Genomic DNA, 17,688 nt, shown 5'->3' on the forward strand with positions numbered 1-17,688 from the left:
ATTACAGAGAGGTTCAGACTAGACTAGCCCAATAACCCCCTCTGGCCCTAAATCGTGTAAGAATTCACCTCTCTTCAACATTAAGGAAATGTTGGGTTTTTATGTCCTAAAATGAGAACTCTTTAGGGCAAGAAAAGCCTTTGCTTCACTTCTTGGTGCAATGCTTGACATACTGACATCCTCTAAAGGTTACCACAGCATTAAAATAAAGAATGGTCTAGAGGCCAGAAGCACCCATAATTTTACTTCTGCCTCTTGTGCAAACCCTCTCTTTAATTACTTAACTGCTGTTTCTCTCTGATACAATATTTTATTATTACCTACTTTTCTTGAATGCTCATCTGATCTGTCTTAATGTTCTTTTAATATCACTTGGAATGGGATAATAATCTGCTTGTACTCCAGCACCTTTAATCCTGACAGGTCCTAGTATGCTTAACAAGGAGAAAAGGAGAGGGAAAGAGCTCCATTCATTAGACAGAGCAAGGTCATGCAGGATATCAGACAGGCTGAGAAGAACACCTGACAACTAAAAGTGCTGGGGTGTTTGGAGGGGCAGGTTTAGCCCATGGCCCTGTACTTGCAGAAAGTGCAAACCCTCCTTTGAGCTTTAGTTCACCACCCGCATGAAATTGCCAGGGTAGGTGCCAATGTGATGTGCGTGAAGTGTCAGCAGGATTCCCGTGTGCCAATTCTGTATGTTATGACTTCATCAGATCCATCCACAGGGCTTTCCTGGCTTTCCCAAAGACTGGGAATTGGAGTAAGAAACTGGACAGGATCTACCTGGGTAAAGACAGGGAACACTGTTGGGAGGGGAGTTCTCAGGGGAACCGCTTCTTCCATCAAAACACCAGTCAAAGAAAACGATCTTCACATCTTGGTTTTGACTTAACTGAAGCAGGGCAATGTCTGTGCTGAGAAGGTGGAGAAGAAGGGATCACAGAAATGAAAGGAAGAAATAAGGATCTGAGCAAGTGTCTGTACAACTCAAAAGAAAGCAAAAGAAGATCTGGGCACAACATGAAAACACAGCTGGGAAGTGAGAGGAAAGAAGCTCAAGCTGAGGGTAGGGTTAATGCCCCAAGTGACAGTGCTAGCTTAAGAGGAAGGCAGAAAAAAGATGGACATGGAGGAAAATGCTGGATACAAGAAATCTGAGCTGATGCCAGAGCATTCAATAACAGATGTCGGGGAGACAGAAGGAGATCTGGGGTTGGACTGAAGCAAATCAAGGCTGCAGAGGCAGCCTTAAGGGCTGACAGAATGGAGGAAGTGGACAAGGTGGAGAAAGATGGGAAGGACAAGGAGAAAGGTGCTTTGTGGGTCCCCATTAGGGGATTGTGGAGGAAATGTGAGCCACCCCATCAACGATAAAGTGATGGGAGAAGCAGGAGAGAAATGGGTGGTGGGGGCAATATTTCAGGCAGGACTGGCTAGAGGCCTGCACCTGTCAGGAAAGGTCATATTAAGCCTTTCTGAGAGTGGCTTTAATTGAGGGCAGAGAGCAGACACCTGAACTGAAGTAATGAGATTTCATTCTCGCCTCCTCCACATGGCTGTAAGTGAGCAGCGACAGGACAGGCCCCAGCCATAAGTCTCATCTCTGGCAGCCAAGGGATCCTTAAAGAAAAGCACAGCTGCTCCTCCAGCCTTTCCCTCCCAACTCTCCTCAAGAGTCAAGGCAGAAGGGCTCAAGTCATTAATGACATGGAAGACTCAATAGAGTTAATGCTTACTGCATTTGCAGACCCACCTGGAAGGGGCTGCTACTGCAGAGAAGAGGGCTGGGGAAAACAGGATGCAATTCAGGAGGGCCAAGTACGGCTCCTCCACCAAGGCAGTAATGCCAACTGCACAGAGCCAGGATGGAGGAGGACTGGCCAGAAAGCAGTTCTGAAGGACATGGAGATTATATGGGATCTTGAGTGGAGTAACAATCAATAATCTTCTGCTGTTCCATAAATAGATAAATAAATAAATAAATAAATAGGGCAAACATCACCCTGGAATGGATGGCATCTGTTATCTGTTAAACAGTATTCAAAACCTTTCTGCACTGCTCAGCACTGACAAGGACTCAGCTGGAGAATTGTTTCCAACTTTAGACAGTGCATTTAAAGCAAAATATGGACCATTTGGTAAGAGTCCAGAGGATAACACCAAGGATGATTAGAGGTCTCGAAAACATATCATAAAAGCAAAGGTAGAATTGGGATTGTTTGGCCTAGAGAAGAACAGGGAGTGTCATGGCTTCAATTGTGACTTGAACTTGTAAAGTCCTCAGAGGATGAATTTTCGCTATATTTACATGCAACTAGTGGATAATACCTTCAATTACTTACTCCTTGGAAAAAAGGAAACAGTAAAAATAATGTGCTCTCCTCCTAATGGGCAGGGCAAGAAGAAATGGGCTGCAGCAGGAAAGATAGAGTCTCCAACTATGATCACCCTTAAGAACTGGTTAGATCAGTATCTGTCAGGATTTTGATCTGTCAGGCATTGCCCAGTGCTTGGGCATGATCAGTGCATGGATTAAGTAACAGAAGCTAAACCCACGTAGTGCCAGATGTTACGATGGTAGTCACAGGGAACGACTTCACAGAGGCTGCAGCTATGTGACTGTCTGCATCCAGTGAGGACAAACACCTCCAAATACTCAATGCACTGCAAATTTTAAAGGTGCTTCTTACATGGATCTCTTAGCTAATGACACGCACTTTTTGCATGGAAAAGGTGACCTCATGGCCTTACCTTAAATGTAAACACACTGTCAATCAAGCAACCCTTGGTAAACTTCTGCTAAGAGCAACATGGCACAATGGGACACCACAAAGACAGTAGCAGTCTTTGGCCTCTCAAACTGGTAGAATATCAAGTTCATTTTCTCTCTCCTGTTCCACAAAGTTGTTTTGTATGTGGATGTTCTGGTCTAAAATGTCTGTGATTCCATGGTAAAAAGTATGGCTGACAGTCCTTTTTCTCCAACCATAATGGAAGTTCCCTACAAAGTTCTACAGAAGAGACAAAACTTCATCAGGAATCTGTTCAAGATTCCTCCACGGAGTTTACAGTTTTCCACAAGCACAGCCTGGTTTCTCCAACAAACACAAGGCACCAGATGTAGGAAAGAATAAAACAACATGTAAAACATATTTTTGCTTATCATTCTCCCATTCTGTACCATCCCTGCCCTCACTCCCACCCAGGGAAGCAGGTTACACTCGTGTGACTGTTGTGAGTGATACCACCAGTGTTCAAGCTGCAAACACAGGGTGCTTGGATAAGACAGTACATAGGCCATAGGGGAACCTATGCAGAGTAGAGCCAGATAGAATGGGTGGGACCAACGTCTGATGTGTCACTTGACTTTGGCCAAGAACAAGGGAAGGAAGAGGAAGTGAAAGAAAACCACCAAAGAACGTAAAGAAGAAGAAATGACATGACAGAAGAAAAGACATGTGAGGATTTCAGGATCTGGGCCCTGTCGGTGGAACCAGTCTGCCCAACAACATTTTGCCTTATCTCATCACGTTTCACAGAGGGGCATGGGGACAGCCCATTTATTATCTGCCTAGGTTTCCAGCTCTTGCTGTTTTTTTCCTCACCAGAAGAAAGTCATCACTCATCACTCTCCACTGCCAACAATGTAATCTGTTCTACTGTAACCAGTGATAAATCAGAAAAGGATAAAAGGTCGATTGCGAAAAGATGGGGGAAGCCAAGAAAGTCTTCAGCATCAAGCAATTCATTTTAGGCAAGTAACCCTGATTAACAAAGGAAAAGGAGAAAGATAAAAGTTAACAAGCTATTCTGTGAGTATTATTTGAGTCTGGTTTCCCATGGAAACCATATCATGTTGGTTTTGGGTTTTTTTTGTCTAATGGGATACACGTTCCTGTTAAAGCTTTTGCTCCAGATGAAGCTCTGTCCTGCATGGACTCTACAGTGTGTAGCGCAGCCAATGCTATAATCTCTCCCATAACAGGACATTTCTAGGTTTCCTCTTCTTCATCCAGCTAGTTTTCATGAAACTTGCAGGAATTTAATGCATTTCAGATCTCCACTCTCTGCCAAATCTGGCTGAAATCGGCCAATAGGTTTAGAGGAGGGCTGAGCATAAACTCTAACAGCTAACACCGTCACATGGCTTTATTCCTTTAGCAATCTGCTAATAAAAGGGATGGGGTGGCCACAGATATGGACCAATAATGATTACAGTCTATCTTATTATCTTACTCCAGGCCTAGGAGTGATGAAAATATGTGCAGCAGACACATCAGACACACAGCATCACAGATTTTTGGCACAACCATATTTCTGACTTCTGGACTGGGCCAACCTTGAATGGAAAAATACCAATGTGAGCAAAAGGCTGCCACAGAGGAGGCCCTCGCTGGGAATTAATTTTTGCTTGAAAGACAGCCTGAATGCCATTCAGTTTTGTACGAACAGAGCCCTTCCAGGAGCAAGTGTTGCCTTTGTGGAAATAACAGTGACTCTACAGATGCAAACAATGGAGCTACATGCTTTTGCATTGCTTGTTCTGTCACTAACTGACATCAGCCACTGTTAATCATGGCCTGAAATGTATATTTAAGAAACAGTGACACAAACACAGACAAGTTCCTTCTTGAAGCCTTTCATATGGGGAAAAGTGAAAGAAAAGAAAAACTGCTCCTCAGGCTAGCTAGTGGCACTGAAATAAATGGGTCAGGCATCAGAGTTTCAGCAGGCACAAAAGGTGAAAACCCTGTCTCCTGGAGCAATTAAAAGTCAATGGGATTAGTGGCCTTCACTATTATTTATAGAAACCCCGCTGTGTGCACAACATTATTGAAATACAGGGGTCAAGTCCCTGCTACTGGATGCCTCCCCTTTTGCTGTTGAAGCTAATGGGAGCTTTGCCAATCAACTCTGTGGCAACAGAGTCTAAATCTAAAATAGATGACATCCCAGGCTCCATTCAGTTGATGGCTCAAGCAAAGCTTTTGCCAAAGCCAAAAATGTTCTGCCTGCACAGTATAGCTCTGATCCTGGAACAGATGAAACAGGAGAGTTAGCTATAGAGGTGTTAAGATTCAAAGATGGGAAGACAGAAAGGTGGACTGAAAGTCACAGGAAGCATCTTCCCTTCCTTTCTGTCATAAATTACAATACACAGATTGAAATCTAAGGGGCTGCATCCCAGCATCTCTTAATCTTCAGTTTTAGCAGGACTGGCTGTTTGCCAATGAATGCTTCTCCTTCTAACACCAAGTAAATTAATCCTGTGGGAACACGCCTACGAAAAGGACATGTATGGGAAGCCTGCACCATCACCATGTGATTTAACATGTTTGAAAACAGTGTCCTGATGATCTAGCCTGTTTGGACAGACCCCACCAAATACCAACATCCCCCTTCCCAAGTCTCCCTGGCTTTGGACATGCTTGTGATGACGGTGGCACAGTTGTTTCTTCTTCCACTCCTTCATTATCACGCTCGTGCCCTGAATTCTGCCACAGGCTACCTCTTTTCCTCTTTGTCTCACTCCAGAAAAGAGGCACCTGATTCTCCTCGATCTTACAATGTTGTAAATCAGAAATCAAGCATCCCAGAGACTTACTCCACTCCTCTGTGCTGCTGAGAGACCAGTCTGTAGAGTGGCAATATTTCCTGGCTTAGTTCATGCTGTCTCTGTGGACACTACCAGACAGGAAGCTAATGATGGCTTTTGCCTGTGCCCGTATTTGTAACAGGAATGGGTTTGAGATTCTCACTAGTTATTTCAAGAAATGCATGCTAATGACCAGACATTCGATGGTACTAACCATTCACTGATTCTACATAGGGCCTCCAAGAATGGCATGTTAATCTAGACTGAGAATTTAGGGTCACCTTAGCTCTAGAGAGGTCCTGACCATACCAGGTGCCTACATCCTGAAGACAATACATTACACATGCATGAAATCCAGACATGCACCTGGAGAAGTGGATCTCGCTGGCCATGAACAAGGGGCTGGTGAGCTGTGGGGCTGGAGACAGCCCCTGGGCTCTGCCCCTCTTCAGTGTTACCCTGATTTCTAGATTGGCTTCAGACCTGAAGCATGAATTTTACTTTCAGAAGTGTTATCATTAATTGTGATGACTCTAGATATCCTTAATAACCACATGGCTTTACAATCCTTTATTAAACTTAGTCAAGTTCTTTGTCCTGCTAACGTCCTGCAACAAGGAGCTCCACAGCCTAATGACATATCACATGGAAATGCATGTCCTAATATCCATTATAAGTTGTCTTCCCTTCCAATTTCCTTGAAGGTCTTCATGTTCACATATTAATGAGCTGGTGTTCCTAAAGTCTGGAGGGGACTTTAGTGGGAAGAACAGTCTATTTCCAAACATTTCTATTGAATACCGAGCTAAGTCCAAGCTAGCAGCCTGCAGGCAAAAGAGTCCACAGTCTATTCTCTCTGATCCTCCTTAGCCAACCAATTGTATCTGCACTTTTCAAATCTCCATCTTTACAGTATTTTTCCCCAGAACAGAGAAATAGAGAAACACAGACAGAAACTAACAGGTAAGAAAAGATGTACGCAGGCTCTGATAGTCTAACAAGCAATCCTTGAGACACACCGATTTCCAAATTATCTCAGTTTCATTTAAGAACGCTTTTCTATTTATTTTCAGCGCTGCTAGCACCACTTCTGAGATCCTAAACTCTACAGTACTGCTAACTCCTTGTGACATGGGCAAACAGTTCATCTGCTGATGTGAAGGGATTTTTCACCCATGTCTTTTCCTGCTGCTCTTCATGACTTGCTTTCAACTTGGAACCATTACCAAATGCTGTGTAACATTTGTGAGAGTGGAGCTCGTCTTAGCTTCTTTCTGTTGCAGAACATCCTCAGAGATCCAGGAAAGCAGACAAAATTCTGCAAACACTGAGCATTAACCAAAACAGAAGAAAATACTCCAGCATCTTTCTTTCTCACTTTCTCCCCAGAGATTTGCCGTTCAAGCCAGGGTCTCAGAATTAGCTGGCACAATGGTGCAGGACGCTCGCTCAGTGGAACCTCTGAAATGCCGAGCAAGCCTCCGAAAGGCAATGCCATTACCAAGCGCAGACTTCAGCCCATCAGCTTTCATGATGTTAAGCCCTCATTTTCAGTAAAAGCAGTTGCCTCTTTCAAACTGTCAGACCTGAGCAGAACTTGCTCTTCATGCCCTCAAAACGGGAGCCCAGATGCTGTGATCACCTGCTCATCAGATCCACTCTTTCTCATCTGCATTGCTAGTTTCTCTCAAGTAACATGCAAGGATCAGAACAGTTTCACAATAATAAGCTTTACTCCTTCCTACGATCCTCAGCCCATTTTTAAATGAAAGAAGCAGCTTACCCATAAGAGCCCCAAACAAACATGAGGAGCTTAAAATATAAGCAATTCAGCAGCCTGAAGTATCATGCGTGTTGGGCAATCATAAATTTAAAGTGAAAATCCCTACCGGTTTTGTTTTGCATTAGATATTAAATAAAACCTACTTGCAAAACCAGATTAGTAAAGAAACCTTTTTGGCTGTTCTATTTTTTTTTTAAATCAAAACAGGATTAAAACATCTTTTGGAGATTCGCTGTCATTTTATCTGCGTAAATAAGCTTAGAGCGCCTAACAGTCAATTTGTAATGAAGGCTTTTGTTCTTGGTACTGTGATGCAGCCCTGCAAATTTGCCCACAGCTGCGGCAGTTTCAGATGTTTTTGACAGGTAAATAAAACACTATTTATATCTGTCATTGTTATTAATCTGCATAGTAAAGAACTAGCAATTATATTTTGTTTCCAAGTGGATAAATTTTCATGATGATCTTGGCAGGGGTGGTATAGAATAATGTGCATCTATGACTTTTATAGTTTTGAGGAACTGAAACATGAAGGGTCCTTGCTCAGCTGTTGAGTTGGAAAACACATGGGAAATAAAGGCTAAACCAGTAATAACCACCATAATGAAAAAGAACAAGGAATTCGGGATTTAGCTCTGTTGGAGTTTTATTGACGTAAGGGCCAAATAAACCAAACTGCAGGTCTTGACATCAGCTGCACTGATGCAGCTCTCAGTTATTCTGAACCGTACTTCTAGGAAGCTGTGTCAGGATATGGCCATGCTTTAAAACCCCACGATTTGGGCCTCCATAATGACTTGTGCTTCCCAGCTGCTGCAGGGCAAAGGGTTTCACATACTCCTCAAGCCATGTTGGTGAAGAAAAAATTATTTGCGGAATAAGGTACTGCTCAAGGACGAGTGGCAGAATCCAGCTGTAAGTGTCTTATTATATTGGTCAGAAACTGTGAGAAGCAAGAAAGAGAAATCCTGTGAAACTCTATTAGACGCCAGTCACGTCTGCTCAGCTTCTCACTCAGGTAGGCTGGCAGATGGTCAGCAAATAGTCTCACTTTTACAATGCAACCTACACAGGTTTTCAGTGTGAAAATTAGCATCCAATTATTTTCGAGCATTAATGTTCTCCAAGGAAGCGAGTTACCTCTATTTTAATTTGCTCAGACACGTATGCCAATCTTGCAGGCGCTACGTCTCATGTACACAGGCAGAATGGCAAGCCAGGGAAGAGTACTAGAAATGTGGAATAATGCAAATTCCCAGGGAGCGAGTTGCATGGCTTCCAACTTTTAGAAGAGACGGGGAGGAGACTTTCAAGTGAGGAAGGCATACAGCATCTCCAAAAAAGAAGTGGTTTCCCCCACTCCCATCTAAAAGCCTATGGTGAAAATTCTATCTCACAGCTATCAGTCAGCTGCATAAACCATTAGAGAAGGCTACAGTCCATTGAGCACCGAGCTCTGATCTATGGGACCCTTGATATGACACGTGGAGCAAGGCTGTGGATAGTTGGATGAGTTGGTGGCAGGCCCTGCTTCTCCCAAAGAAGAATGGGAGCCTATTCCCCACCTCCCTGCCCCCATCACCGCCATCCTCGGACCCACACAAGGGAAGGCACGATCACTGCATTACAGACATGGGCATTATCCTTAGGACAGGCAAGAACGTGTGCCTGAGATGAGCACTGGCTTTCCTTAGCAGAGCACACAGGTCCATGAAGGAGAAAGAAGACATGGAGCAAAACCTGCTTTGCGCAGGATTTCAGCGTATCACCTTACGTGCCAGGATCTGTGCCTAAAATGGAAATGGCTATCAGCCAAGTGGAACCTCGCAACCTTTTCTTGTGCAAGGATCCCTTATTGTCACAGGTAACAGGACTATCCTGGGGAATAAAGGTTATCTGCGTATCTGGGTTTGATCCCACAAGCAGAGCTCTGCAGCCTTCCTTGCCGCCTGGAGCTGTGTCACGTTAGGTACAAACGTTGCTGTGTATATTACTGTAAGGAAATTGCTAGCCTGAAAATATGTGAACGGCTTTTAATTGTCATTAAATACGGAGAATAAAGCCCCAGGGTGGCACCTGATGTTCTAGTGAGGTTGCATTTGTTTCATTCTCCTGCGTGGTGGAGGGAAACTGGCCCAACCTCAGCCTGTACCAAGGATCATCTCAAGGCTGCAGCTTCAGCAGGTACAATTGTAACCAGCGGCTTTCCTTCTCCAGCTAGTGCAACTGGGAGCATGGGAGCAATTGCAAACCTGCAGAGCTCCTACTAGCCGTCCCCTGGGAACCACTGGTGAGGTGGGGTTGCCTCCTGCCACGTGTTTATACAGACTGAAGTTGTATTTTTAAAAGCAAACAGCACATTAAACACATCCTTTGCATTACTTCAGGGATCATCCCAACCGGGTACCCACGAGGCAACAAAAAGCCCCCCACGCCAAGATGTGTTCTGCTTCACGGAGTCCACCAGTCCCTGCCATGCCACAGCTGCACATCTCTGAGGCCGGGCATGGGTGCCCAGGGCAAGGCTGCTGGGCAGCAGAGAGGGACAGAGCAGGCCTCCACCCCGCATTTCCCCGGGAAACACTGCCAAGGCACAAAATCCTGGAGCCCAGGGTGTGGGCAGAGGGCAGAGCCCCTCTGGGTTTGGAGTCCTGTTCCGGGCAGCGGGGAAACCCCTTGCGAGCAGCAGGCCCCAGCTCCTGCAGGCTGGAGCACCGCTGCCGTCGGGCGAGCGGGGCTCCCGCCGCGGCCCGTCGTTGTCCCCCCGCCCCAGCGCCCACCGCCCTCCGCGGGCTCACCTGCTCGGGCCCCTGGAAGCAGATCCTGCAGAGCGGGGTGCGGATGCCGCTGTCGACGCTGCTGCCCAGCGAGTAGCGGTCCTCGGCCTTGCCCTTGCCGAAGTCGTCCGAGGAGGTGCTGCTGGGCAGGGAGGCGGGCGGCTCCCCGGCGGGGCTGCCCCACTCCTCGGCGGCCGGGCTGCCCGCCCCGCCGCCGCCCGCCGCCGCCGCCGCCCGCCAGCCGGGCCCGCGCCCCCCGGGCGGTGCGGCCCCCGCCGGGCCGCCCGCCGCCGCCTCTGCGCCGCCGGGCATGGGGAGCGGCGGCGGCGGGGAGGGCGGCGGCGGGGCGGGGGGTCTCCGCAGCAGGAAGACCTTCAGGTCATTGAAGAGCATGCGGCAGCGGCACTTGAGGAGGCCTTGGTTTCGCAACATCTGTCTCGGACGGAGGAGCCCGCAGCAGCAGTAGCAGAAAATGACCGCGCCGGGTGGTATTAACATGTGCCTTTCCTGGGCAGGCGGGGACGGGGTGGGAAAGAAAAGGGCAGGAGCCGGGCGCCCCGCGGCCGGGGGGGCTCCGCTGCGGCCTCAGTGCCTGGGGGGGGGCTGCGCTGGCCGGCGGGGAAAGGACAAAAGCAGAGCCGGAGGGCGAGGGGGTGAAATCCCCGGCAGCCCGCTGAAATCCGGCGAGGATGACAATTAAAAAAAAAAAAAAAAAAGAAAAAGCCACAAAAAAAAACCCCGACTCTGCGCTCCTGGGGGATTCTTACCCCCCCTCCACAAGTTTGTTTAGAAATGAGGGGGAGGAGGAAATAAATCTCCCACGCCCGAGGGTCCGGGGGCGCGGGCGGCGGGCTCGGCAGAAAGCCCCTGGTCGGCTTTCACAACTCTTAAGCCTGTAAAAAAGAAGGGTCCACGTCTCCGGTGGTTGTGGGGAGGAGGGAGAGTATGGTTCTCTCGACAGTATTTGGCATCTCAAGTAATTTTCCTTTTTCTTCTATTTTTTAATATTTTTTTTTTCAATTAAAAAATAAAACCTGATCACACCAGACCCGGTGTGCACCCAGACAAAATAGCAGCCGGTCTGGCTATCAAAATGCAAAATTGGTAGCTGTTGTTATTATCAAAATTGCCTCTTTGACAAAAAAGACCTTCACATTGTTTGTGGGAAAACACCCTACGTTTCCAACACTGTACTCCCAGGTGGCTTCAGATTTTACCGTTGCCTTTAAAAGATTTCATTGTAAATATTAAAAGTCCTGAAAGAAATAATTAGCATTCAATGAGCTTAATCCCAGATGTACTGAGATATATATATTTATATATATAATATATATATCATATATATTTTTATATATATTTATATATTCTGACCTTCTCTATTCCAGCAGCTGTCTGGACCACACGAAAAAAATCAGAGCAAAATTGGTGAGGGAAGGCAGCTGTATTATTCCCTAAGCTGTTACCATCCTGGACCAAAAAAACCCGTCGAAATCGGATCTATTCTTCGCATGTAATTGACCGGGGAAACGTGGATCTTACATGGTCACGTTTCCTTTCCTCCTTTCACAAAACAGGAACGTCATCAAACGCATTGGCAGCTTGTACAGACCATTGTGGATGGTGAGGCGGCCAGGGCTCTATCAGCAATTGCAGGGACCTCCTTTTGATGCATTGGACGAGGCTCCTTCTTTCTCTCCACCACCGTCCCCACCTTCATTTTCCTCCCCTTCTGTCCTCCTCCTCCTCTGACTGTTGTTCTCTCTCACAGGCATTGACATTCAACCATCGCCAGTCTGTCGCACTCTCGCTGGCAGGAAAAAAAAAAAATCGGAGCAGATAATTCTCTTCTTCCTCCTAAAAGGCTCGGATAGAGCACAATGCGCCAGACACACGGGGCAGCATGGCTTGTTTTTCGTGCGGCTCCTACCGCTTTGGCAACATCGAGCTGGTGTGTGCGTCTGCCTTTCTCCCTCAGCAGCAACCTCCTCTCCGCTCTCCCATCCGGCTTGCCGTGATGATGTTGCTGTTGCTATCTCCCTTGGATGCAATGGGGAAGGCAGATTGTTTGCAGTGCAAGCGGGGATTTGCAGGAAGGGAGGGGTGTAACGTGGCCGCGCTCTCCTCCCTCCCCCGGCTTTAAAAAAAAAAAAGGCCAAAAAAAAAAAGGCAAAAAGGCGGGGTGGGGGGGTGGGGGGAGAATCAAAGGGAGAAGTGTGGCCCTCCCCAGCCTTTGATGCCCCGGGCTGCCAGCTGCCTGCAAGAGCCCACGCCGGGGAGGAAGGGAGGCGGGGCGGGGTGAGGGGCTGGGCGGCCGCTGCGGCTTCAGCACCACGAGCCGTGGACAGCTCCGGCGGGCGCGGACTGGGGCGCGGCGGCTCCGCGCGGCTCCGCGCCGCGCTGCGCGCCCCCGGCCCGGCGCCCCCCGCCGCCGGGCAGGCCCGGGGCGCCCCGCAGCCGGCCCTGCCGAGCACGGGCACCGCAGGAGGCGGACCCGCCGCCTCAGACGAGCCGGAAGGCAGCGAGGGTCCGCAGCCCGCTGAGCGCGAAACCTCTGCACCCCGGCGTGTGTCCAGGCCGGTTTTCACCTCCCGCCGGCCGTTGCGGGGACCTGTGAAATACGGAAACTTTCAGGGGCAGGCGGCAGCGATCGAGTGTTTGGTGATTTCTCGGGCAATGGTGCCTGCTTTACAGGTTCCCAGCAGGAAGCTGAAATCCCACTAACAAACTTTTCCCTAGCAGATTAATTAGTTGCAGAGGATTTCATGGTTTAATAGCTATGGTAATCAATATTTTTTCATTTCACTCCAGCAGCGTTTGCTTGCTGATAGATTTGTTTTGTTTCAGTAGCATGTATTTCAGTAGAAATATGGGTTCCTTGTAGCCCAATGAAGGGTAAATATGACTGAACACTATTGCTTAATTAGAGATTTGCTGAAAGTAACCAATGGCAGCCAATGCTGATAGTTTTTAACTCTCTTCAGCCTATTTGAAAATTTTAAGCAGCAGCTGCTGGAGTCCATTAGCTTTTCTCTGCAAACATCAGCAGAGGTGGCTTTCTTCACATTGTCCTGCTATGTGTGTCCATGCAGTCCCATCCAGGCTGCGAGTACAAGGGGAAAGCGAGCTCTCCACTGGGATTTTGTCTTTGCCATCCCAGCTGGAAGAGCTGGCAAAGGTGCTGGGTTTGATGTGGACCGAAAGTATTAATAATACAGATGATCTGAAGGCTTCTAGTCTATGCAGTCTGGCTAATGTCAGTGCAATGTCTCAGCTCAGGGACCAGTGAACATCCGCCAGATGGGACGCACCTTTTGGTGACATAGAGCTGGGCCTGGGTCTGACATCATGTCAATGCCATTGAAATTTCAGGCTCCTTAATTTGGTTTCTCCACAGGGTTTCCTCAAACTCCTGCTTCAATAGGATATAGCATGCACCAATGCCCAGGCTGGATTCTCTACCTGGTCTGCGCATAGGGTCTTCATTGGCAGTGACCCTGCCAATGAATTGAATAGATTGGCAGTCTACCTACAGCTGATAGACAATCTAATGTCACTCAAAAGTTGTGCTGGGCCCTGGACAACAATTTGAAATTGTCTCCCTTAGAACACGACGTGACATGCATAAACTACTGTGCCGTGATCAGCAGAGGAATCTATGTTGGTAACTAATTAAAAAGGGAGCAAAACTGATTATTCGCTACAGGAAAATGAAACCAGCACACACAATTAATTTTCAGCAAATAAATTACACATTGGGATGCTCTAAAGCTAAAACATTCATCACTGCAGCCTGCCATTTCTCAGAAAGCTGGGCAAATTTGCCAGTGTGGCTCTCTACAACATATTTAAGGCTTCTCAGAATTTCACATGTGTCTAATGGGTTCATTAGAGAAATAATAATGGAAAGAGCATTTTAGGGACTTCCTGAGCATGAGACAGGCTGGCTAGAGGCTGAGTCTCTGTGCCCATGCTCCAGGATGGATTTCCACCCCCCCTGCTTTTTATTGCCCTCATCTTCTTGTCTTGATGTCGCCAACATTTTTAGAATGGTTCCATCAATAACAGAATTGGAGAAAAATATATTGTTGTCATCCTTTATTTGTGTAAGGCATCTTTCATCCTTCCCTCCTGCCCATGCCTGGTTTTATAGAAAGAATATGCTCAGGGTAGAGGAGATCTTTGTATTATACTCTGGGTTTTAATGTATGGGCTGTGTGCCCAGAGAGCTGAATGGCTGATAAATGTGACAAAATAAATAAAACAAATAATAAATCGGAGGTGCTCCATATGCTTCCCAGAGGTGAGTGGGTACTATTATTCCTCTTTTGGTAAATGGGACAGCGGCCAATGTTTTCACACTTGGATGCTGCATTCAGGTCCCTTGGTATGGATCAAGGTGCCTTGCTTAAAATTCTCGCACTGGAAAGAGCTGGCCCACACTTTGGTAAGAGTAGGGGGCTGTCAGGAGGTCAATGCAGCCTTTCTAACTTTGCTCCACAGGAAGCAACATGCAGCAAATGATGGGCAACACCTCCTTTTGCAGAAGGGCCTGCCTCTGGGAGTTTTGATGCTGTGTTTCTTGAGCCCACTAATAGTCATGAGGTTAACACAGGGAGGAAACATATGGGACGCATCAGCTCTGGCACACACTACCCCTGCCCTCCTCAGGTATAGAAAGAGGAAGAAAAAAACACGGATCCATCAACTGAGAGTGGAGAACTGATTTCTCTTGACTGGTTACATCCGAGCTACTGACTGGGAAATCAGAAGGGGAGATGCCCAGGCATCTCGGCACAGACCTGCATGCCTGTTTGTTACAGCTCCTGGATCAGGATGGATTCAGGTGTCAGGCTGCATGTTGGTCTCATGGCAGATATTCTAACTCTTGTCTTCTAGAGCAGGGTGTGGGCCTCTTGGCCCTTAACTACCACCTTAACAAGGAGGAAAAAGGTATTGCTGTTTATGTGCCTTCTCTTCACCTCTCTGTACAAGTCATTGCTTAGTGCAGAGGGGGTGGAGTAAGGAAGAAAGAGGGTGGCTAGAGTTGCAGTGATAATTGAGCTGCCTATGTGGTGGTCTGATATAAAATCATATCAGAAATCTTCTTCTTTTTTTAAATGTTGTTAGGTTAGAGATTTTAAAAAGGGCAGAGACAGTGAGAAGGCAAATGCAAGCAGGAAAACTGCGTGGACTGCAGCCGAACAGCTTGAACACAGCATACCAGTCATTGTGCACGAGCATGTGAGAGACAGACAATATAAATGCTGATGTGGACAGCCAGGATCAGAGAGCCAGAAAGCTGCCAGAGAAACATCCCTTTGTGTTTTCCATCTCTCAGGAAGTAAACAGTTACCTAAACCCATTTTCATGCCCACCTACTCGGTCAATAGCTGCACTGCGCCTCCTGCTCCACTTACAGCTCCTTAATGGCGCAGAGGAGCTTTGATTGCCTTGGTGTGGGCCCCATCCCTCTGGCAAACCATTACTTAAATCCAATCCGTCGAAGGTTCCTACTGCTCTCTCAGTGATGGGGAGCTGTTCATCAGCTGAATACCTTCCGATTGCTTGTCACAGCCAGACTTCCTGGTTCCTTTTCCCAGATGGAGATATTAAATAAATCTCAAGTGATGTAATTACTATAACTCAGTTGACAAAGCTTGTGGACAGACACAGCCGGGGGCTGGAGGGAGCTCCGTCACATTTTCTTTGGTTTGTCTTTCTTTCTGGGCAGTTGCAAATGTGCTGATGCAAAGGATGCTGCTGCTGGGAAGCCGGGCTCAGCAGATGGGGGTTATGCATCCTCCAAGAATCCAGAAATAATCCATGTATTGATTGGAATGATCTTCTCAAAGAAGATCAGAAATAATTTCTGGAGTGCTGTGCCTTGGTATCTCTGCTGCCTTGGGCTGCAGCAAAAAACATGGTACTCTGCATGCAGGGAGTCCCTGTGCTATTGCTTTCTCCCCAAGCAGGGACTGCATTTCCACTCACTCTCTTCCTGCAAGGATCATGGTCTGCCTCTGAGCTGATACACAGCAAATTTTTCTACTTCCATGGCAGCTTGCTCTCTGCTAAGGGAAGAGAAGGAATTGTTCTTTTTTGAAAAATCAGGCATGTCCTGCAACAGGAGCCCAAGCAAAAGAAGTACGACTGCACATCTTTTTCCTTGGGTTTAGGAAGAAATCCAGGTCTTTGTTTAACTGAGCTTTCTCTACAAGCAGTCTTGAGGCCAGTCAATATGCAGGAGTACATGAGAGAGATGATACAAATGCTGATGAGGACAGCCCTCACCTTTCCTCCTTTAGGATCTGGATTTCAAATTCAAACCTGCAAAGCCACAGCACTTCTCTTCAGGACTAGAGAACCCCAAACATAGAGCTTTCCTGGTAACAAGTCCTACACTAACTCCTACAAAAGGAATTCCTTGTCCCCTTGGGTGACTAGTCAGAACTGTGACTTGAATAGAGCTGCAATAGATGGTGCATTTCAGGATATCTTCAGAAAGCATTTAGCCAAATGCTGAGTGGTTTTAACTATCCAGGAATGCAGTAATTGTCATGAAATCCCAAACCTAAAAGGACCTGGAATTTAGACATTAAAAAAAAAAACCAGAAAGTATATAATCACAGGTCCCTTGGATATTTCCACTACCCTCCTGAGTCAAGTCAAATTTGTTTCAAGTCTCTAATTGCATTCTCAGATGTATGTTATTTCAGTGACGTACAACAGTCCTAGAACTAGCTCTCACTTGCCTAGCATGGGATTTAGAGAGAAAACATTGTTGTTAAACAAACTCATTAGGGGCTGATCTTGAGAGATACACCATGCTCTCCAAATCAAGGTGAACTGAAGAGGATCTAGCATGTCATCAGGCATTTGCTTAACTACCAGGATTCATCATCAGACACAGTAACACTGAGGATATTCCCCCTAGGACCATTATAATTTTACTGTGGCACAACACTGCCGTACTCAGCTTAAGAAAACAGGAGCAACTTTGTATGGGAAGACTGAATGTCTGTCCTCAGGAGGACCCATTTGTGGCACAAAGGGGTCATGTATGGTGACACCATGCCAGGATGTGCAGGAGATGAATCCTGTGAATCTTGTACTGAGCTGAGATCCCTGTTGAGTTGCAACTCTGCTTCAGTATAATCAACAGCTTGAACATTTGAGACTGTTTCCCCAAATTCTTACAAATCTGTACCTTAGGATTTAACATCTTAGGCTGCCCAGATAACTTCCTCAGCTACAGCAGTGTGTTTCTGGATCAGCAGGCAAATATATACATGCTGCATAAATACAGTGCAGGCAGTGAAGTCACTTACAAGCCATATAATCTTCATAGTTTCATCAGCAGTAGATGAGTTTCCATGTTGGCAGAGGCCAAGGTCCAGACATGAGAAGACGACCATTTTAGATGTCTCCTAAGTGACTCTCATTGCATATAGTGGTTCTTGAGAAGTGGGGGGACACTGGAAGTCAGAGGAAGGCACACCGTGAAGAACACTGCAGGAGGACATCTTAGT

At 46.8% G+C, this 17,688-nt stretch overlaps 1 protein-coding gene across 1 annotated transcript in view; it reads right to left on the bottom strand.

Annotated features, from left to right (window-relative positions):
• The window catches only part of MARCHF4 (membrane associated ring-CH-type finger 4), a 108,735-nt gene extending 98,078 nt beyond the window's left edge, over window positions 1-10,657 (bottom strand). The window contains exon 1 of the mRNA XM_059820469.1: window positions 10,181-10,657. Coding sequence (XP_059676452.1) covers window positions 10,181-10,657 — 477 coding nt within the window. The remainder of the gene's footprint in view (window positions 1-10,180) is intronic.
• Between the last annotated feature and the right edge of the window lie 7,031 nt (window positions 10,658-17,688).

This window comes from Gavia stellata, chromosome 8 (assembly GCF_030936135.1).
Source record: "Gavia stellata isolate bGavSte3 chromosome 8, bGavSte3.hap2, whole genome shotgun sequence".
Lineage (NCBI taxonomy): Eukaryota > Metazoa > Chordata > Aves > Gaviiformes > Gaviidae > Gavia > Gavia stellata.